The sequence below is a fragment of the Scophthalmus maximus genome, chromosome 10 (assembly GCF_022379125.1).
Source record: "Scophthalmus maximus strain ysfricsl-2021 chromosome 10, ASM2237912v1, whole genome shotgun sequence".
Classification (NCBI taxonomy): domain Eukaryota; kingdom Metazoa; phylum Chordata; class Actinopteri; order Pleuronectiformes; family Scophthalmidae; genus Scophthalmus; species Scophthalmus maximus.
Window position 1 is genome coordinate 23,675,065 of NC_061524.1, and position 23,674 is coordinate 23,698,738.

Consider the following 23,674-nt stretch of genomic DNA (forward strand, 5'->3'; position numbering starts at 1 on the left):
GGGGCCTCTTCTCACAGTGACTGCTAATGCTGCTGCAGCCTTCGTGTGTAACAGCACAATTAACTCTTCTATGGTTTATTCCATTTTGTCAGCCCATAATTCTAGTGGTGAGGACACTGTTGCGTACTGTGAACATTTTCCTTTACGATGTGTGTTGCAGGGTTATTATGTTGCATTACATGACATTATTTGCACAGCCTATTGTCTTCCAGGTTTTCTCTTTTTTCATGAACTCAAACTTTGTTCATCGCATTTGAAAGAATGAGAAACTTTGGTGAAGTGGTGGTTGCTTGTTTTCTAAACAGGGTTTATGATCATTTCATTAACCATGTGTTTGTTCAGGAGCATTTTCCTCGAAGAAACAGATTTCCCTTTGAAATTGCAGCCCACTGTCACTGCTCACAGCATGAAGCGATGAAAGCATAATGCCTGTGTGTTTTCACTTCCCCTCGTATAATTCTCTCGTATCATTATGCCTCCTATTCTTCAGCTTCCGTTTCCCAACCAGACTACTGGTTGGCTCCGTAATCCTTTGGTTTGTCACTTTGCTTCCCTTTTGCACCGCTTATCCCTGATTTATTTATTTTGCCTCTGATTTTAGGCTTTTTTGTGGAGCCAGGTTGAGACGGGTCAATTCATTAGTGTCGGGATGAGCGGGGTGCTTAAGCCTTCTGTCTTCAGAGCGCTCAGCCATTTACGGGACATGCTGTCAGTGAACGGGCTACGCTGTTTGCATTAATGAGCTTTTGTGTGTCTGGATTTTAAACCCTTTAAGGTGAACAACGGTTCTGGGTGCACCTCTGTTTGTGCATCCACTGCTTTCTTTAAAGACCGTCATACCCCCCAACACACACGCACACACACGCACACACGCACACAAACTAATCTACACTAATCGAGACTCATTTTTTCTTGTAACAACAGTGGTCTGAGTCATCCCCAGAATGATGTAGCCGATATTCTCTGGTTTTCAATTCACAGTCATGACCTGTTCTTTTATCATTGTCCATTACCACGCTGCGTTTTAGAACCACTCTGTCTCTCCACTTGCTCTCACATATTGAATATCTTAAACCGACTGCGCATTGGGCCCCTCCTCAGATAGATGAAGGCAATTACATACCAGCAGACTGGCATGATTAAAGCAAAACGGCTTCTGCTGACAACACTGGGTTGCTTAGGAACGATCGGTTTATAGATTATATAGACAATAGTTTTTACTGGCAGCGCCATGATTGAACGTAATGCTTACTGTCCCCACAGTGCATCAGTCTTGCTTGAATGTTTGAGAGCAGTATTGAATTAAAACATTTTATATAGATTTTTCTGAGCATTGGGCCTCATTCAGGAACAGAGAGATTTGTTCTCAAGTCGTGCGTATGAGCGATGCAGGTTCTCGTATTTTGAGTTCTCTTTTCAAGTGCGAACACAATTTCCGAGTGCTGTCGTAAGAGTCACGTTAGTCAGTGCGCTGTTTGTCAAACCAAGTTTTTCACCTATGGATTGTTTTCATCACTTACAAATATATACATTCAATAAAATGTACATTATTCTGTTTAATTCTCAACGTATTCATGTACGTGCTAAACCATGTTGCACAATGGCCGGGGGGGAGCGGACAGCTCAGTTGGCAGTTTGCATGCGCGTTGCTCAAAGCGCGCACAGAGTCGCTGGCTTGGCATGTCAACTGTCGCCATGCAGGTTCTCAGATCATTTACCTTAAATTCATTCAAATTAGCTCATGACATCTCCAGTCAACCCGCAGACGAGCCAGGAGCGTTCGTACAACATGCGCTCTCGTGCCGCGGTCTAGTGCACAGTGGGTGTTGTGATGAGCCTCAACAGAGAAGACACGTCACATCATTTGAGCCGCATACTGTACAATGTAGATATACAGTCTGTGTAACATCACCTGTCACGACTCGTAGTTTTTCATCCATATAACAGACAGACTGCAGTAATCGATCGCCTTGCTGTGGCGGGTGCTTTAAAAAAAAAACAGCCGCTGAGCGAGCGTCCTCCACGCGGCCTCCGTGTCGTTCTCCGAACGTTTGCCTGTGCAGAAAAATAATATTGCTATTGGTAGATATGCTCCCTTTCACTGTCAAATGTGGAGGAGAAAGCGATCAATGGTTATAATATTAGCATAATGATAGGATTATTATTATTACTTTGACCCTTTACTTAATTTCTACCGTAAATTCAAAAGCTGTCAGTGTTGAATTGGAGAGATGAGGTGTGTTTGACAAAGGGTTGTAGTTAGAGACTGATTCATCATTTCCGCTGCTCAACAGTCTCCCATTACTCCTCCAAGAGTTTTACTGTAAAACATCTGCACGAGTTGCATTTCATTATCCCTAGCGGAACATTGAGAAGGAACAGTGACGTTGAATTTTTTTTTTCTGCATTGTGATTGGTTTGTAAGCCACCTTATTGGCAAAACAAAAATATAAAAATGAATATCTTCATACAGAATGTTATATTGTTGATTCATGTCGTAAATATGTCCTAATATCTGCTTATAACTATATAACAGTGTGTTAGAAACAATTATTGAAGGTACTTATAACTGCTATATATGGGGACTTAAAATAAAGTGTTGCCAACATTTAGATTAAAGCTGTTGTTGAGGTACAATTTCTCAAATTTTCCTTTTGATCTATTACACAGCAGTGCAGGTTAATGTTTGGAAGTGCTCTATGTTTGTTTCTTAATTGTTGAGACCTTGCTATTAATTATACCATTTTACTGTTATCTATATCGAGCCTGACTATAAACCGCCAGTGTGCCTGTTCAAGGCAAAGTTGAAAGAATTTAAAGAAGAGAACAAATTAACAATTAATATAAAATATACCTTGGATTTAGTCATGATTTTTTTGTTTTGTGCATTTTTCTTCTTCAACCCATGATGTGGTGTCTTTGGACTCTTAAGGCTTTCACAGTGTTTGTGCTAGATTAAGATTATCCTGCATATGCATGTATTAAAATTGTTATATTCCCTTAAATAGGGGATTGAGAATTGGCTTTTGTTGAACATAATCTTAGTTCAAGAGCTGTAAATGTGTTATACTGTATAAATAGATTAAAATGACATATCCTCCATCAGAAAAACCACGGGAAATTCTCAAGAGTATGAAGCATCATAGGGGTTGTAATGTCACACATGAATGTCATAATATATAGTCCACACACACACACACACACAAAGCCACAGAGGCAGGCCTTTTCAACATAAAGGCACTGCATTATTTATTATGTATATGTGGTAATTCTAAGGCCATTATTTGGGAAAGCATTTGACCTTTTCCAAAACTAATAATCTTGTTAGAAGATGTGTTCCATGTTGATTTCTCCGCCCTTCTCCGGTCGAGTAGCTCAACTGGGATCTTATGGGAAACCGACAGACACGTCAGAGGCTCACTTTGTGTTTCAAACAAAAGAGAAGAGAAGGACAGAGATGTCGGAGAAGTACAGTCAGTCTTGAAACATCTCCCTGGCACTTATTGATTTTTCCACTCTTATCTAAAGTTGAAGTTTGTGGGTGTTTGAAGTTGTTTGATTGAACTGAAAATGAGCTGCCTGCGCCGCCCCTTTGCCTGATTGTGTGCCGTGGTGCTGATTCGCATTCGCGGCACAAAGACCCAAACTCTACCAGAGATCCCAGCAAGCGATAGTCTGGGAGAAAGCAATGGGTAGAATTAAGGTTTCTATAATGAGCTTTTATTTCGCTCTGCGAGTCTGCCGCGCAGACGCCCATGCAGGTCATGTGAGGGTGAACTGTCAAAAGCGAGAGAAGTTCTGGCGAAAAATAATTTTAATCGGTGTTTGACCCATCCGTGTTTGTTTGAAGACTCGGCGGACGTTGTACCTCGGGAGCCGAGGGTGCACCGCGGAACCGAGTGTGCCGGGAGGAGCTTCCTGTTAGAGGGTGAAGGGCGCTCCTGCCGCAGGGTGTGGAGGGATGAGCACCTCTGGCTGTCTAGGATGCGTCACACATATGCACGTCATGTGTCAGATTCAAATATTGTGCGTGAAATTGAAAAGTGAGATCCTGATTCCCTGTGAGAACTAGTTCGGCAGCTACAACTTAATTGGTTCATGGCCGCTTTTCAGACGCATTTCAATAATCTCTCATAACAGCTGTTGGTCTCAAAGTCTCATCAGAGGTGGAGGGTTCACGACGCATGCAGCTCTAGGAATTCATCATTATACAAAATTGTTTTTTGCATTCTCCATTTTTAAAATAAACAAGAATGCAACTTACACTCAACTCAATGATGATGACATTATGATACACAGGTTGTGTGGTAAAATGTTTTTTCTCTCTTGCTACATGACAAAACACACACACACACACACACACACACACACACACACACTCACACAACATCGTAGCAGTTTCTGGTTCAACATCTTACACAGAGCAAAGTATTACATAAATGCACGGGACAAACAGAATATTCCTCCAGAAAATTGTTGTTATGACATTTCAGTAATTGTCTTTTCCAGAGTGTGATTTGCTCTCACATATGACACGCACGTGCGCGCGCGCACACACACACACACACACACACACACACACACACACACACACACTCACATTGTCCTCTAGTGAGAGATGATCCAGATTTTTCAGGGCTCTAAGCTGTTGTGTCCTGCCAGTGTGAAGTTCAATTTGCTCCGGAGCCGCGCAACAGTAACAAAGACAGTCAATTAAAAATTGAAAAAGGAGGGACAGAGACGGAGAGTAGGTTGTGAATGTTGCTGAAATTAAGAGAAAAGTCTGACACTGAGTGATTAGTGGGCACAGATTACTGTATCTTCACTGGGGGGTGGAGCAGGACGGCCATCGATCGCAGGGGTGTCGGTTCCAATCCATGTAAAACAAATAAATAGGCGTGATATCTTAAATGTTTCTCATGATACAATACTCTCAGACTACATGCAATCATTTATGATACATCACCGTATCTGTGCCTGTCACTTTAGGTTAACCCATCCCGCTACATTTATCTACTGCCTCTATGTGAAGTTTTGCACAACTGTATATAGACAGCCGTAAAGAGATAACGTGAAACTATACACATTGTTGTTAGAGTCGACAACGTACAGCATCTGTAGCACTCCTGGGCCTGGGGTTTGATCCATAGATCCTTTTAAAGGCGCCTCTACAGAGGTGTATTCAATTTTGTGCTGTGAGTCCTCAAAGTGTAAAATCTGTAAAAGAATAAAATTAAAATAAAAAACAACTGTAATATTAGACAAGCTAAACTTACATTTAAACAAATCTAGGAAACTAATTTCCTTGAAAAAGGTCCATGTAACAATTAGATCTAAGTTATGTGCACTATATATTTGCCTGTTAATTTCACTTAAACCTTAGTTGTATTAACTTCATTTTGTCAATACTGAAATTTAATAGTTGCGTTTATTTGGGAAACTGCCTTAGATAAATAAACACAACAAAGAGTGATTGGTTCGGTGGACAAACTGCTTGTGCATGGCTGCATGTATGCAGTCAATGCTGACATGAGCTTTCATCGTGCTACAGCCACAGACTGAGATTTCACAAAGGTACAAGAAGAAAAGTCCCGTGCGATCTCGACATTTTCTCCCAGGTCGTCGGATGAATACTGGGGTTGCCCTCACACACACTCTGACTGAACTAACCCCCGCACATGGCTTCACTCATGTTGCCACAGTGTGTTAACAACAGCAGCAGCACCTACAGCAGCATAATGAAAAGAACTGAATTACTGCTGGCATGTGGCGAGTAGGCGCGTGCATGTTCTCCCCGTGTCAGCGTGAGTGTTCTGCTGCTGCTCCGGTGTCCTCCCACAGTCCGAGGACGTGTGGATCTGGGTTCGGCTCTAAATTCACCATGGCTTCTGTGATGAGCCGGCGACCTGTCCAGGGTGAACCCCGCCTCTCGCCCAATGTCGGCTGGGATTGGCTCCAGCCCCCTCCAGACAGTGATGGCGTTTTGCACCTGATGCACTCGCGCCCCATGTTGATGCCGGTATGTTTATAACATTCGCCAGAAATATGTGAGTGTGCAACAGACTGTTCCTGAAAATGAGAGCGTCACTTCCAGCGGGGAAAAATGTGTCATGATACATGTTTCAGCCCTAACATTCAAATTGTTATATCCAGCGGGCGGGAGGTTAGAGACGAGAGATGAGAGAGCAGCGGGGTAGAAGAGAACACGGAGACAGAAATTTGTGGAGAGGAGAAGCGAGAGAGAATACCGGCTTGATTCGTTTGTGGAATCTTCAAGCGACAGAGATTCCTCCCACGTCTCGGTTGATAGTATTTTGAATACTGCAGAAGTGTATGTTCGTTTATTCTATTTCCTTCATTATTCCCTCTTCATTTAGCCTGGAACACCGAGTGCCAGTCGGCTATCATGCAACACATGAGATTTTCAGTAATGAGTAATTTATGCTTGTGTCTTGTAGTCAAAGCCCTGTCAATTTGGTTTTGGTGAAGCACAAAATTGCCTTGAAAAATAAAGCTTTGAACTATTGATTCATTCTTTTGCTTTTGGGTATGCTTTGAATTATTCTGCAGAGAGCAGCACAGCCGTCAGACTAACCGCATATTCGCAGGCCGTTATGAGAAGTGTTTTTGTTGGATTTCAAAGCGCTCTGTGTTATCGTTCATAACCAAATGATATTTTTTCCAGAGGCCTTTTTTTGCTATTCGTGGCTGCACGTATGGAATAACAGTGTCCTCCTCCTTGTTGTGCTGTTGGTGCGAGAGAGTTGTGTGAAACGGTATCGTAGAAAAAGTCATTAGTACTGATCATAACATTGTTATTCTTAAAGACGGAAATAATAAAAAGCAGGGAGTGAAAATGAACGATATGTAACATAGAAAATAGACACCACCCATAATAATTGCAAGAATATATAATGTCACAAAGACATTATTCACATAATTAATACATGACATTAATACACTTTTGTTTCCTTTTCATGCACATTTATGCATCTACTCAAATTGCACAGTAAAGAATGAATAGGATTACTGTACACCGTGCATGTATCGCAGCATAGGTTGAACCTTGGTGTGCTACAGTTTATACATGCTGGTGCATAGCAACAGCTGCTAAAGACAGACCAAGGTCAGAGGGATCCCGGTTCACCAGGGGTACGTCAGCATGCAACTGGCAAATTTGAGTTAGGTTCATGAGCATCCAAACAATTTCCAAATCACGTGTCACATATAAAATTGCTCACTTGATTAATGGCGGGCAAAGCCCGCATCTGTATTTGAGTACAGCGAAGCCCGCATCTGTATTTTAGTGCAACGTTTAGGTTTTTTTTCCTTGTTTTCGTACGAGGCCTGTGATGGCCCGAGATATTTTCCTCTGAGCAGAGTGAACACCTTTGTCCTGTCACAAAAAGACATAATGACTGTAATGCACTCGTAATGTGCCTCCGGTGCCGTCTAATGCGACGCGCGTGCTTGCCTGTGATCTCTGTTCTCAGGATATCCTGAACAACCTGGACCCGCGGGGAACCGGAGAGCTGGATGATGATGACCTCATGCTGGATGTGGACCTTCCAGACGACGGCTTGCATGGTGATCACAAGGCCCATACATACACACACACATGACACTCTGTGTAACTGATTATGGATTTACATTTGTGAGTTTTTTCTGGTGCGAGCGGACACCTTGCTTTGTTCATAATTTGAGCTTTCAATTTTCTGCAATGTTCTAGATAGATAGATAGATAGATAAATACTTTATTCATCCCAAGCTAGGGAAATTCTGGTGTAGCAGCAGCACGTTTCACACAGCACACATCACACATATAACAATAAAATATGGAATATTTACACAATAAATTTAAAATATGCGGATTCCCAAAAAAGTAAATATATAGAAAATAAGAATAATAAATTCACACAATTAACATGAAGTATTGACAGTGCAACAAGGTGTATCTGTCAGCCAGAGGTGAGGTGTTGTATAGTTTGATGGCTTGTGGCAGGAAAGATTTCCTGTAACGGACCTTGTGACAGCGAAGTTGAATCAGCCTATTGGAGAAGGAGCTCCGCTGTCTGTCCAGTGTGAGGTGGAGAGGATGGTCCGGGTCATCCATGATGTTTGTTCATAGTCCTCCTCCCCAGCGCAGCTTCAAACGCGTCCATCTTGCAGCCTATCACGGAGCCAGCTGTCTTGATCAGTTTGTTCAGTCTGTTGGTGTCGCTGGCTCCGATGCTGCTCCCCCAGCAGACCACAGTGAACAACAGTACACTGGCAACAACAGACTGATGGAACATCTCCGACATCCTGCTGCACACGTTGAAGGATCTCAGCTTCCTCAGGAAGTAGAGTCTGCTCATCCCCCTCTTGTACACAGTCAGGCTGTTGGTTTTCCAGTTGACTCCCAGGTCCTTGTAGTCCTCCACCGTCTCCACCTCCTCCCCCAGAATGAAAAGGGGCTGTGAAGCCGTTCTCTTCCTCCTGAAGTCGATCACCATCCTCTGCTATATCCATTTACATCTTTTAATGGACACCTTGTTGTGCAGTTACTAGAATTTGGTTGCTGCAGAATTATTAAATGAAAACTCAACTACTGCCACTAAATTGTTTTCTGAATGACAGCTGACCTGGACGGTGTACGTAGCCAGCTGTCTGGCTCTGTTTGTACGAGCAGATGCACACACACTGCCATATGGTACAGTACATCGTCGGTATATACATACAGTATACAGGCTTAGTGGGAGCAGAGTTTACATGTTAGTGCCCCGACAACAGCCGTATGGTGTCAGCGTGATTACTTTAATAGTCTTAATACCCCAATTATGTTCACACCGTTCTGACATCCCACGGTATCTGTTGAAGTCGTCGTCTACGTCACCCATTCTCACTGTGTAAATCTAATCACGTACCGGCCCCCTTTCAATTGAGTGACAGAGCGTCTTTGCGGATGTTAAAGGTAATCAGGTCACATGACAACGGTGTTGATGACGTTATCATTCATTCATCAGTCAGCGTGAGGCACAGATGGGAGGTGGAGGAGGGTTGAGGAATGTCGACCTCACACGTCGTGGAATATAATGAATCCTGGGACGGGACTTTTCACTTGTCAGTCATGGATAATGTGTTTGTTGCACTAGTGTAATATGGAATGACAGGCCTGGGATGTGCAAACAGACGAGGCCTCCTACAGCACCACACTGTGCTACTGAGGGCACGGGATGCATGTGCACACACCGTACAGATGGCCACAAGCACACACACATGCACATACAGAATACACACGGTTGACAGTTTATCAGGTACACGTGGTTAAAAGTAATGCAGCATACTGCAGCAGCCCCGTGATTCATTCGATCTTTATAAAGACCGTGATGTTTAGCGTTTGTTCACACTGCGTCCGAGTGGTTTGGAGATGAACCGTATTCTCTTACACTGAGAGGTGTTTCTAATATTTAGTCCATACCCTCACTGATATAAACTAACGCCCTAGACTGCATTCATTTTAGCGTGGTCTAACTCATAAACTTCATAACCCCAATGTCATTTTTCAAGTTTGTAAACAGACGTTGTTGAGAGAAGGACACAGAGAGTGAGAGGGAAGCCTGGGAATGTTCACACCAGTGGAATGTGAATTGAGGCGTCCTCCTTCTTGGGACGTGACCATATTTATAGCTCTGTGTGTGTGTGTGTGTGTGTGTGTCATGGCTGGAGCCAGTGCCACCAGACGCAGCGTGAAAGAGAGAGGCTGACGAGTCCGGTTAGACCCAGCCCACAGGGCAGGCCCTGGGACGGGGGCTATGGAGGGGTGTTTCCTGACTCTTCCACGAAACAGGAAGAAGTGAAGGGGAGAGGAAGAGTAAAAAACAAAAAGGAGGGAGCGAAGGCGCCTCACGTGACCTTGTCATCCAGCTGTCCCGTCCCTTGACAGCCGAGAGCTCCCCTGCCTCTCTCAGCCGGTGACTCCCGGGCCTTGGACATAAACCAGTCACCTCAGCAGTTTTCCTCCCAACTCCACCACCAGCACCACAGTCTTCTCTCCCTGGCTCCGGTTCCTAGGGAGTTCCCAGAAAAACAAGGCCGTCAACAAACACAGGACCAGGCGGCGTGGGAGCCGGTTTGCCGTTTTTTTCTCCCTGGCCCTTTAACTGCTCACCGACAGACTTGACGAGGAGTTATCTCTCTTCACGCCCTGTCCAAGTTGCTCCGTCGTTGAGGACTTTTCTTTTCCAGTTGGAATATGCTTTTCGGAGGACTTTAGTTTTTTTCTCCCTCAGCTGAACGGGAGTTTTCTGGGATGTAACAGTTCAGTATGAAACAGGCCGTCTCCTCCTGTGCTTTGTGGTGACACTCAGGGTAAGGAATTTCAACCATCACCGCCGAATTCCTCGAATTGAGTCTCTCAGTCCAATAACATTTCTTTATCTCGCTTTTTCCTTCTTTCATTTTCTCCCTCCAAAGACTGTCGGCGTATTGGAAGTCAAGTCATGGGTCCTTATGATTTCCTGGGGGTCTCACTCTGTTGGTTGTCAATTTTGTTGCTGTCATGGTTCATTTCATAGCTGTATGCTATTGAGTGTTGCCAAATGCTGTGACCTTTTGCTTCCTGGAAAATGAAATGCCCGTCACTGTGTGTGTGTGTGCGAGTTTGTTTGCATTCGATGGCGGAGATGGTTCGGAAAAATAGCGAATGAGATGGATGAGATCACGATTTATATGCAGGTATTCTCGAATAGACTATTTTGAATATACACATCAGTATTCATTTTGATAAATTGGCCCATAGTCAATGCATTTTGTTGTGAAAGAAACAGAAACACACAAGCAAATTCTAATATCTGGACAATGCTGCTCATCTCCAACCATGAACATGGAGCAGTTTCACAACAAAGCTACGTTAGATGCTCTGCTGCATCTAAAGGTATCACAAAAACTAGATTCACACATCTCAGGTCAGTTATACACAATGTGTATGGTTTTTTTCATCTCTCACTTAAAAGTCTGTTTCAAACGTGTCTCAGTTTCTTTGCTCTGGCTCTTTCTGCTCCAATTCTTTCCCGTGTAGACGTTGACAGGATGTCACAGGCTGAGCGCTCAGGGAGGGCCGGGCGGCAGGGGCAGCGGCGGAAACACTACCACTGGAGTGGACCAGATCACTTCCTCAGTGACGGCAGGTTGGTCCGGGTCGAAGGACTAAAAAAGTGTCGCCGGACAGAAATATGGGAAAGACACGAAACATCTGTCTGACTCCCTGTGAGGTCTTCTCTCTCTGACTGTTTGTCCTTTTTCTCAGGGCTCACGTCTTCCAGCATTATGAGGGACTCAAGTCGCCGAGGATCTCTTCACGGCCGCCCCCCTCTGAAGCCAGGCAGCACGGCTGCACGGCAACGCTGGACGGACTCAAACTCGAGCACATGACTGACGATTGCAGCTCTCTCAAGAACCAGCTGCTCAGGCTCAGGACATTGTTACAGGTCCGGCCCGCATTTGCAAAAAAAGACACACGCAAACTATTTTCATTTTTGTGTGTCGCAGCTTTGCATTGTGTTTCCAGAGGGTTAGTTTGAAAAGCCACAATGAGTATTTTATGACAAAGCTGGAGTACTATGGTCACATCATTGTCATATATGGGTTTGCTCAATAATTCCATCATTCAGTTTCGCTACACTGTACAAAGATACTGTAGGTGGAGTGCACAAAGAAAGATATTAAGACGGATGTTTATAGGTTAAGAGATAGGGAGGTTTGAATGGTGGGGCGAGGGTGACAGGGGAAGATGAGGGTTATAAAAGAGTTGAACTTGTATAAAAGATGAACAGACAAAACGCACACGGCCCCATCTGGGCAAATCGCACAGATGCAAAGACGCAAGCTCTTCACACTGCACACGCCAGGAAAAAGAAATGATCTTTAATGCCTTGACTCAATCTACCCTGTGTAGCAGAAGTGATGAGTCTCCTTCAAATGTGTTCATTGTTCTCACTGCAATTACTGCAACAGCAACACTTCGGCTGCAAAGCCTCAAGAAGGGAAATGTTTCAGTTGTCACATTAGCAACTCTTAATTGTCTTTTTTTTTATTATTTATGATCCAGAACTCAAGACTGCGGCTGTAAAATTAACTTGATTTACCGACATGAGTTTAAGGTCGCTGTTAATCAACAACAACTACATCATTTCCCCCAAAACAATTTACAATTACAATTACAATTCAATGAATTTTATTATTAGGAAAAACCAAAAGCGAGGATACACTTTATTTTTTTTTTGCGCTGAACATACACAAGATGAAATCTCTGACTTCAAAGTAGCCCTTTAAAGTCAGGACATTTTGTATTACATTACAAATGTATTGACTGATCAAAAACTTACGCAGCAACTCTGCCTCAAGAATCTTCACTTTGCTGGCTGACAGTTCACGGTTGGTAAAGTATATGAATTTATTTCACTGTTGTGAAATATTGCAGTTGAGGCATGCCTAAGGCAATTATCATTGATCCAGCTCACTGTGTACTTACTGTGTATTGGTCTGTGCCCGTTCTTGTGCGTGCCCGTGTGTGTGTGTGTGTGTGTGCGTGTGTGTGTGTGTGTGTGTGTGCGTGTTGTTGTTGTTGTTTGTGTCCAGCTGGAGGATACAGACTCTCCAGCAGATGCTCCTGAGGGGATTGAAGACAATACCACTGCATCACAGGTAAGTTTCTCTACCTAAGCTTTACAGTGGTGATTGATTGGATATACTGTGTATGTGTGTGTGTGTGTGTGTGTGTGTGTGTGTATACATATATTTATTATTTTTCTGCAGTTTCCAACTGTGTTCATCTGCTACAGTCAACTGTGTGTGTGTGTGTGTGTGTGTGTGTGTGTGTGTGTTCAGTTGGACGAGCTGATTAGGGAGGTGCAGGTGCTCAGAGAGGAGCTGAGGAGTCGAGACGAGACCATCGCTCAGCTCACGTTACAGTGTCAACAGCTGCAACAACAACATCAGCGGGAACAAATGGTGAGTAGGTGTGAACTGGGCTAATACATGTGACATGTCCTGAAAGGGGATTGTATATATGTGGGAAACACTTTGGCTCCGGTAATGCATTGTTCACCTGCATTAAAGGTGACATATTATGCAAAAATCTCTTTTTCAGTGTTCGTGCACATACATGTGTGTATCTGTGGAGCCTGCCGGCCCACAAACTGTAAAAAAAGACCACACTCTCTTTTTTTGTGTGAGCTGGCTAAACCCTACAGCCTGAAGCTCTGAAAATCTGTTTCAGATTTCTCTCCCACTGTGATGTCACAGTTGGACTCTTTTGTGGGTAAAGCCGTCAGCAATCTGAGAACCTCCACTTCTCTGGTGAAGGGGCGGGAGATTTCCTACACATTTTGAAAGCGGTTGACCAATCACAACAGACTGGGATGGCTGGCCAATCAGAGCAGACTGGTGTTTATCGGGAGGCGGGGCTAAATAAATCCAGGCGTTTTACACAGAGGGTGAAAAAAGGAGCTGCAGGAATGGGCAGTATGAGAACACTGATGTCTTTTCTGAACTTGAGAGCATGTAAACCTTTTCAAGTGGTAACACAGATTAAAAGTATGAACCTGTATATGAGCATAATATGTCACCTTTAAGTGTGTTTTTCTTTTTATCTTTGTATGTGTGTGTGTGTGTGTGTGTGTGTGTATGTGTGAGTTGACATCTGTTTTTTGTTGAAGTAAAGGTTCACATTGTAGCATTTTATTGCACATTTGCTCTTGTTGTGTTGTCATCAATGAGCTCGGGTCTATATATAAGACATCCTCCCATGACATGCTGCACAGATTGGAAATGCAGTATAACTCCAGCGAACCTTTTCCACAGGAAGTATCTCTGTGCAACATAAAGAATATCGACAGCGGCTCATCTCCAGTTGAGTGTTTGGGTCCGGGTGCATTCTGTAAGCATTCTCAAACCGCTCCAGTGCTCATGTTGGCTGATTGATTTCATGTGGCTTTCAGGTGCTGCAAGCAAAAGGCCCGATCTCCTCTGGTAGTTCACCAACGCAGCACCAATTCTTTTTACAGATCTGCGATAGTTGAGCATGTCTGGGCACAAATACTGCCTCCCACTATCTTTTGTTTACACCAATTCCAGGTTTATCAGATCTCACTAAGAGAAAGAGAGAAAAATGATGGAGGTACTAGAATGGTACTCAGTAGTGCACATACACCTGCCATGGCCCAACAGGCCCCTCAATCAATCAACTCAAACTCATAGATATCGCTCCCCTCAGTATTCTAGATTTTTTTCCATCAAAGTCCATGCAATATCCTTGGGTAATTAGTGAAAATGTCAGAAATTATGAAATAATTATGACATTTCCGTATCTGCCCATTTATCTGGATCTGCGCCAAAATGTAATGGGTTCTCTCTTGGTCCAGGTCCCATCCTTCCACTAGCTTTTGTGGAAATCCATTCAGTATTTTTTTTGCGTGATCTGGCTGACAACAAACAAACGGACAGGGGTGAAAACATAACCTCCATGTTTCAGGTTACGTAATCATCCTGTGCTTTGTACGGAGAAGGAGAGGGACTGATGAAAAGTGTAATCTGGCGTGTGTATTCTCATCGTGATGACTTCCTCCCAATAGCCTCCTCTCTGTTCTCTCTGAGCTGGCTTCATCTTCACTCTCACATTCATTAGTGTCTTGACCAGGCTCCCTTGTTAGCCAAACAAGCGCATGCCCGGCTGACATTATTCAAATCCCTGCCGTATCGAGAAAAAAACCCAAATGTCAATATGTCCACCAGCCTTCCCGCTGCCTATGATCCGTCCAATTAGATTTAGCACCCGCCCGCAGCAGGTTATCAGTCCAGTGTATTGTAGCGCCCTCACCCTCAACAAGCGAAAGAGAGAATGAAAAAGCCGGGGCATATTTGCAGAACTCTGTCTGACATTAATGAGTGTAGGGCCTGGAGAAGTGAAGATGTCGGAGGAAGAAGAGAGAAGAGAAGAGGGAAACGGAGACACTGACTCTGGGATGAAATATACTCTGCGGGCATGATGATGCTGGAAATGGCTTTCTCTTTGTGTTGTGATGGCCTCAGTTGTCTCTGCAGTGCAGGTTTGAACAACGATGAGGCCAAAAGAACCAGACACATGGGGTGAGAAAAATGATCAGAACTAGAGAGGCACTCAGTAGAGCCCATCCGTCTCCCAAGGCCCAACATTCCCCTCAATCAATCAAACCCTTAATATGCCTGATTGGGGTTTTTTCAAGAGCCCTGCATTATACATTTTTTAAATTCCAGAGTTTAATGGGTTCTTTCTGGGCCCATGTCTCATCCGTCCACCAGTTTTGGTGGAAATCTGCTCAGTTAACAATGACAACAGGTTCAGGTCTGGTAGGATTGTCATCGGGGGTCATAGGATATCTTGAAGTCTAAAAAGGCCTTGGCTACTGAACCTGCTGTTTGTACTCGACGGTGGTTAAAAGATGGTTTGGACTGTTGGTAAAGAGTCAACGGGTCAACAAGGAAATACTAAGTGATGCAGAGAAACTGCTGAGAGACAGAAAGGAGGAACTAACTGAATCGAACATAATGGAATCATGAGGAAACAATAGAAGAACTGTGTTTGGCAGGGAGAAAGTCTACTGCCGTATACACTGTGTGTGTGTGTGTGTGTGTGTGTGTGTGTGTGTGTGTGCGTGTGTGTGTGTGCGTGTGTGTGTGTGTGTGTGTGCGTGTGTGTGTGTGTGTGTGTGTGCATGCGTGAATGTGTGTGCGTGTGCGTGTGTTTGTGCGTGTGTGTGCGTGTGTGTGTGTGTGTGCGTGTGTGCGTGTGTGTGTGTGTGTGTGTGTGCGTGTGTGTGCGTGTATTTGTGTTTGTGTGTGTGTGTGCGTGTGTGTGTGTGTGTGTGTGTGTGTGTGTGTGTTCAGGGGGCTGAGAGGAGAGAAAATGAAATAATGGGGGAGAGAGAGAAGTGGAGCTACCAAAGATAGAAAGATGATTTCTCAGTCCTACTTGACAGAATGAAGTACTGCATGCGGCTTCCGCCGCTGCTGAGTTACAGTGCTCATGATTATGCACTTCTCTTGTTTGAGCTGCATTTCACCAAGTCTGGTAAACACGAGCAGTTCCTGTTTGATCCTGTGGAAATCCTTGCAGCAGTGAAAAGTTGAGCTGCATAAGAGACAGATGGTGCGATACTCAGTGTCAAATTCCCACAAAGACGCTTGAAATGATTGAATGCATATTATTAGTTGCCCTGATATTCTACTTCACTGTGATGTTGCATTGTGTTTGAGTTTTAAATAAAGTATTTACATCAGGTAGTCAGTGGAAACATTCTAACTGATGGAAAAGCGAGGTGATGTTGAGTGTGACAGTAAATGGCAGTGACTTTGAATGAATTATATTTTCAGGGGCCACAAGTTAAATTTATGAATTTCAAAATCAGTCAAATGCAGAAGATGATGCTCCTTTTTTCCCATCACCTGTGACGATTCTTTTGTACACTCAGGCAACAGGTGACATGCAAGATATTAAACCCAACTAAAACCTTTCACAAATGCTACTTCAAAAACAAGATTTTCTTTTTCATTATTTCATGCTGTTAACAAAAGCTAAGAACTTCATTCTTCTTTCAAGTCATTTACAGTTTAAAAGTTGAAAAAAAAAAGTTGAGGTTTTGCCTTTTTATCCCGTCTTGTGTGGTTGTATCTGACTGTGCTACAGAGTGACACGCTTTTGACCATCTTTATGGCCAAAGTAGGGAAAATAAGTGGCCTGGGTTCAAAATGTCATTGTGATTTCTGTCATTGGTTGATTCACTCTCGCCCCCTGCAGGCTGCTCCGGGACGTCAGGTCAGGTGTCAGTGCCACCACCAGAGGGCGCCCTCTTCACTACGACAGGGCGACAGACCGATGGACAAACGGACGCAGCATCGCTATGACAAGGCCACCCAGACATACTGGAGACCAGCCAGCCAAGCTGTGAGTCTGCATATTGGTAGCACCGACAACAGCAACCCGCCCCAGGAGGCGTGCACTCTTTCAACCTTTGTTTTGCAGAGCAGGACTTTTGAAATCGGAAAAATCGAAGTGTTTCTCATTATTTCAGCAAATATCAAGAGGTTGTAACATATGCATGCTTCACATCATTGACATCAGGATGAACTGGTGACTGAGTCACTCCACCTGCTGTAATTCAGTCAGTCCGCCTCCCATTCTACCTCTTCCTCCCTCTGAGCCGTTAGACGCCTGCACCCTGGCCTCTCTGTACCGCACAGTTTATTGGGGTTGTTAGAGGGCTTGTCACCCTGTCTCGCCCTCTTTAAACCCTGCTCGCACACCGCACGGGCCGTTGTTGTGAGGCTCCATGGCTCCATGTCTGAGTGATGGACAGCGGGAGAAGATGCACAAGAGGAAGAGAGAGGGAGATTCATGGGAGGAAGAAAGCAGCCGGAGAGAAAGTTGAAAGATTGATAGATGGCTGTTCGGTGGGTTCAGTATCGTGCCACGATGTGCGTGCCGTGTGGCAGCCAAGTATTGATTCAATAGCAGGAGTGCCACAGGCAAGGTGCCTAGTGAACACTCACCTAATTGACCTGCTCTTAGCTTTAAAGGGCGACACACACACACAAACACACACACACACACACAAAGAGGCAGACATAAGCAGTAAACTGGGTTATCATACCCTATGTATTTTAAAAAGTAAATAATAGAAATGAGGCCCAGCCAGTCAAAAGTAGAGTTTAATGTACGGTAGTACAGAGTTGGAGGAAATAAAGGACCAGACAAGCACGCTCAATAATGTGGGCCTGCCTTCCACGGGGGGGGGGGAGCATGTGGCTTAACAGTTGCTATGGAAACCATCAAAGCAGGGCCGGCTGGTTGGAACATCTATCTGTGACCTGGAGTATCTGGTGTAGGACCAGCACATCAAACCACAGCACACAGCAGGTCTGGAGTTGGTGCTTTTTCTCTGTGTTCTCTCTTTGTTTTCCCCCTTCCTCTCATCTTCGTTACAATGTCATCACTTCACTGTGGGGGGGGAACACATTATGTTAGTGACATTTAACTTTTTCAGAGCGTGCTGTTCCTCTGGAAAGGTTAGCGGAGAGTTTTGCGTTGGGTAACACGACCGAGAGAGGACAGAGTACACACATGACCGAGGGAGGAGGGGGTTTCTCTCCGTGTCTTTCTGACTTGTAGGTGGTATCAAAGCTCCTTCTCGCACGCTGACAGGTGTAGCGCCTTGAGAAGTTCACAGTGTTCCCTCACACAATACTTGTCGTATAGTTTTTTTTCCACACAATCTTTGAATGTGCTTTTTTTTGTTTGGTCTTACCCACTGGCCGCAGTATTCTTTGTCTTACCCTTGCACAAGGTGCAGATACATATTGGGCACACCTGTCGCAGCAATATGCACAAGATTTTAACCTAAGTGTGTCACAAGATCGCAAGCGAAAGATAAGCTTTACAAATGTGTCCAATGATCTGTGCGTCACTTTGGGCTCTCACAAATCCACACACGAATACGAAGATTTGTGCACACGTAAGACTGTTTCACAAATGCACACATTAGATAAATATTACATGCAGATTTTCAACTTCAACTTCCCGTGGGCACTAATGCCGACGAACATTTGTGACATTCTTTGTATTTCTTTACAGATTGTTAAATGCGTGTGCACGGTTCGCCGGATACGCAGGGGTCAGCTCACACGGGCATGTGGAGTTTAGAGACTCTCCACACTTCAGCTCCAAAAAGATTGTGCTGGTGGAAAACTGGGACATCTGGACTTTCGGTGAATTTGTGTGTAATTTCAAAGTGGAAAAGACACTTTTCTAAATAGACAGAATAGCTCGTTGGCCCTCGATTAGAGCACATACAATAGAAAATGCATATAGAATTAGTGTAGTCAATAAGGTATATTCTATAAATGATTATATATGGTTTAAATAAGGTGCTGGGTGGTGCAATGGGCAGATGCCGCCTGTTGTAAATTCCCTGCTGTCATCAACCCCCCTGTTACATGTCGTCAGTCTTAGTCAGGCACCTTTTTGGTCAGCCGTTATTTTCAGTGTCTCAGGACCCTAGTAAGCTTATTGTAGTGAAAAACGGCAAATCATTAAGATGATGCTGGTAATTTATTTTATTCATATTTATGTCGTAAAAATGATTTAATTTAATCTGGAAATTTCGGTAAAACTTTCTGTATTTTAAATTTATTAGCGCACACATTTTTATTTTGTTTGGCATGGACAGAATGTGTCATGTGATGTTTGAATGCCCATGTAAGGGTAGCACAGTATCAACAAGTTCTCCAACTCATACGACGAACTATGTCATCTGTGGAAAAAACCACCATATTGACCGTTTCCTAAAATAGCGCCTCTGTCACCTCCGTTGATGGGTTAGGGTGACATGGCAGAGAATCAGCACGCCTACTTTACAGAATATAAGCATATCGATTTAAATACACAAAGTTGACGGCTACTTTACAGAATATAAGCATATCGATTTAAATACACAAAGTTGACGGCTACTTTAGAGAATATAAGCATATCGATTTAAATACACAAAGTTGACGGCTACTTTAGAGAATATAAGCATATCGATTTAAATACACAAAGTTGACGGACTAACCAGGTCCACCGCTGACCTCTAGTGGCCGTGTACATAACTCCCGCGAGAGAAACAGAGAGTTACACACGTCGTAACTCTCTGTTTCCAAAGCAACATAGGTCCTGTTTGAGTTGGACGACAGGCTCACAGTATCGGCATGGTATCCAAATGAAAAAGTTGGGTATCGCCCAGTCGGTCATCATACATGCACATGTTGGAATGTTTTGCCAAAGATGAATCTGTGCTGCTGCACATTTGCCTATTTCATGTACAGAGACGAGAGCTGTTCCCTGTGTCTGTGTTCACTCTCCGACTGGAGCGGCTGTGATAGATGAGGTGGTCCCAGCATTCTACATCACAAACACAACATCTGTCATACCATATAATCACATATGGAATATCATTTACTAACCATATATTTATATTTTATATTAAATGTATATTGTATGTGTTCTAATCGAGGAGAAAAACGTCTTTCCCACTGGTGGCCCCCCACCGTGACGTCACTGTTTGGCTTTTTTTGAAACTGGAAATATAATTGGGGGTGGGTCTGACTGAGTGCTCGTCCACTGCCCGCCCACCTACACCTGCAACCATGCACCGATTGGAAGGAACAGCTGTCAGTCAAGCTGTAGCCACGCTACAGTGCTTTATTTGACTCTAATCGTTTTTCCACCTCTTCATTTTGCAAACGAATTAAACGCGAGCGGCTTGATTTGAGTCATTTCAGATATAGCACAGTGGAACACGGTGCGGTGTGTGTGTGTGTGTGTGTGTGTGTGTGAGAGATAGAGAGTTAGACTGATTAACTGCATATGTTTTTATGTGTGTGTGTGTGTGTTTGTGCAACATGTATCTGTGTGTGTGTGTGCGACATGTGTCTGTGTGTGTGTGCGACGTGTGTGTGTGTGTGTGCGACGTGTCTGTGTGTGTGTGCGACGTGTCTGTGTGTGTGTGCGACGTGTCTGTGTGTGTGTGCGACGTGTGTGTGTGTGTGTGTGTGTGTGCGACGTGTGTGTGCGGTGTGTGTGCGGCGGGGCCCGCAGCGTGAGACTGATCAGTGAGTTCAGCAGACTGAGGGCTGAGGAGTCGACCTTGTTAATAACCCAGATAAACAAACACGCAGAAGAGCAGCGGCAGCCAAACAACGGCAACACAATGGGCTGTGTTTCATCAGTGGCAGACAGAGAGGGCAATTACAGCTCCCCTCCCACTCCCTCTATGCCTTTTAAACATCCTCTTTTTAATCTCTTCCTCTCTCCTCACACCTCCCTTTATGTCTTTTTTATCGCTCCTGCTCTCTCACTTTATTTGCTCCCTTTCTTTTTACTTGCCTCGGCCATACCTTTGTTTCCATCCATCGTCTACCGCTTGATCCACTTAGGGAGCGGGGGGGGCGGGGTTCACCCTGGACAGGTCGCCAGCCTACCTTTGTTTCCCTGTGTTATTATTATTATTCTTTTTATCTCTTTCATTCTTTCTTTGACTTTGCCTTCTCTCCTTCTTACCTAAGTTGTAATTAGATCAATTTTTCTGTCACAGGGAGCGAGGGAGGGAGGGAGGGAGGGAGGATTGAACTGTGTCAGTGATCAGTGCTAAGCTCTGGGTTTCCCCCTCTCAGATCCTCACTCTCCCCTCCGCCCACACCCCCTCGTGTCTGCCCTCTTGCATCACAGACACACCATCTCCATCTCCCTCTCACACACACACACACACACACACTCATATCAATGCGTACCCACACATTCAGCGAAGGAAGACGTCGTGGCCAGACCTGAGGTCTTTAGCTGCGGGCAGCCAAGAGCAGCTCTGTGTAGTGGATCAGGGGGACGGCATCGCGCCTCCTCCTAAAAATACTGTCGAAGAGGTTGTGGGATCACAGAGAACAGCGTTTACATGACTTTTAAAGTGTTGCCCCGCTTCGCCAAGCTTCACCATCTGCTTTTGGGACTCGGCGCAGACGAGAGCGCCGAACGAATCCTGACAGTGCATTTCACCGTGAGGAGGGCCTCGAGTCAACAGACCACTGTCGACATGGGACTTGAATTCTGTTGAGGAGAATTATGAGAAACATAAGTGCTTTGTTTTGTTCATTTTTTGTTATTGGGCTAAATTTCTTTCATACTCTTCTGAACTGTAACTGTCTGGAGTTGTTACCCTCAGAAAGGTAGGAGGAGTCAGAGGTGATTACAATCCACATTTATAAACCAGACGAACACCGACACTGTGTCACTGTATCATTCTCTCTCTCTCTCTCTCTTTAAAATCACTGTCTGTCCTTGACACAGACCAACACACTGTTGTTTCGACGACACTGGGATCTTGAAATACTTGACGCTGGTGAAATCTAGTTTCCAAAGTGTGATTACAGATTCAACTGGATTCTGCTTGTCAGGAGGTTGACCAGATATATTTTAGTTTATTCTCAAAGAATTCCTCAAATTAGGACTGTCACTTGTCCCTGCTAACTACTGTAGTCCCCGAGAGTACGACCGACTTTATGGACTATACCGACAATGCCTCTTGATCTTAACCATGGGAGGGGGCACTGTGTGTGGGGGGGGGGCTGTCCCCACTGTACAGGCTCAACACTTGTGAGTGCAGTAATCAGGCAGAGAACTGTTGCTTTGCTTTCCACTTGTGAACAGTCTTTTTTCATAAAAAAAAACAAAACGAGCAGGAAGCATCGCCAACAGCCTCAGGGTCTGTGAGGTGGTTGAGAACGAAAAGACGAAGGTCTGATTACATTCGTAGAATACGAAAAAAAACAACTTTTAATATTTCCCAAATTTCCGTCTCCCCGCCCTTGTCGGCCCTTCATTGGCGAGGTTTTTTTACAAGGATGGAAAACTAAAAAAAAAAACCTGACAGGGAAGCAGCTGTGGAGGTTTAATAAAGCTGCCAAACTCTGCCGGGATCATTTGAGAGCCTTCCAACACGCCCTCATGTTCTCGTTGCCGAAGTGTTTTTCCTCGCTGCGAACGAAGCCTCGGCGGGAGGCTTCTCCCGAGACCGCGCTGATGTTCAAGGAAGGACACGGGCGAGAGCGGATCACTCCTCTCCCCTCCAGCAGTCTCACTAGGAGGCCTCTGAAACAGTCGGGGCTGGACCAGCCGTTCTGTGTTTCTTCTGCCCTCTGACACATTCAGTGCCTCTTTCTTCTGTGTCTCTGTTGAGTTTGAGAGGCAGCCGTCTCCGCGGCGTAGGAAAGTAGTGGCGTGTTATTAGGTATCTGTCTGCTTAGCGCGAGGGCCCTGCTGCCCCTCAACTCGGACTCCTGCAACCAGGCCAGGGATCTTTAAATTGCTTAGCCAGACGTCAGGAGCAGACTTTACAGACAGCAGAGAGCGGGTCGACGACGGGCCACACAAACCAGAGTCCAGCTGGATGAACGCCTATGGATATGTCACATTCTGTCATTAATCAAACTGTAAGTTCAAATCTATCTCGTGTCGTTGTGTGACCCACGACCAATGTACCAAAGGAGCTCAGAGAATCTGGTGAATGTGGTGTCACAGCCCTGCCTCTTCCTCTCACGGCCTGATTCAAAGTGATGGGTGGAAAAGTTGTGTGTATATATATATATGTATATAGTATATATATATGATATATGTTCTGTGCCATTAAAAATGCGCAGATAGATATTGGTCCAGAAATGAAAATTATCATTCAAGTTTCAACCACAAATGCAAACAAAAAACAGAACAGTCATGTTTCATAGCACTAGTGTTATCAGTCACAGCGTCATTGACAGTCCGTTGGTTTTCTGAGGAGAAACACGAACAACGGACGTGTCCATTGTGCATCACAACAAGCAACACAGTGTTGGAGCATCGACTATCAGGTGGGATCCCATCTCACTCCTCCCGAACCAGTTCTCCAGCTGTTCTCCAGCTGTTCTCCACCAGTTCTCTACCAGTTCTCCAGCTGTTCTCCAGCTGTTCTCCAGCTGTTCTCCACCAGTTCTCTACCAGTTCTCCAGCTGTTCTCCAGCTGTTCTCCACCAGTTCTCTACCAGTTCTCCAGCTGTTCTCCAGCTGTTCTCCACCAGTTCTCTACCAGTTCTCCAGCTG

The 23,674-nt window shown here is 44.5% G+C and overlaps 1 protein-coding gene across 2 annotated transcripts in view; it reads left to right on the forward strand.

Moving 5' to 3' along the window:
* The window catches only part of ccser2a (coiled-coil serine-rich protein 2a), a 55,870-nt gene that overhangs the window by 18,958 nt on the left and 13,238 nt on the right, over nucleotides 1-23,674 (forward strand). For both annotated transcript variants that reach the window (XM_035606441.2, XM_035606444.2), the window contains exons 4-9: nucleotides 7,494-7,587; nucleotides 11,060-11,168; nucleotides 11,288-11,468; nucleotides 12,619-12,684; nucleotides 12,868-12,990; nucleotides 16,814-16,960. In XM_035606441.2, the coding sequence (XP_035462334.2) occupies nucleotides 7,494-7,587; nucleotides 11,060-11,168; nucleotides 11,288-11,468; nucleotides 12,619-12,684; nucleotides 12,868-12,990; nucleotides 16,814-16,960 (720 nt within the window). The remainder of the gene's footprint in view (nucleotides 1-7,493; nucleotides 7,588-11,059; nucleotides 11,169-11,287; nucleotides 11,469-12,618; nucleotides 12,685-12,867; nucleotides 12,991-16,813; nucleotides 16,961-23,674) is intronic.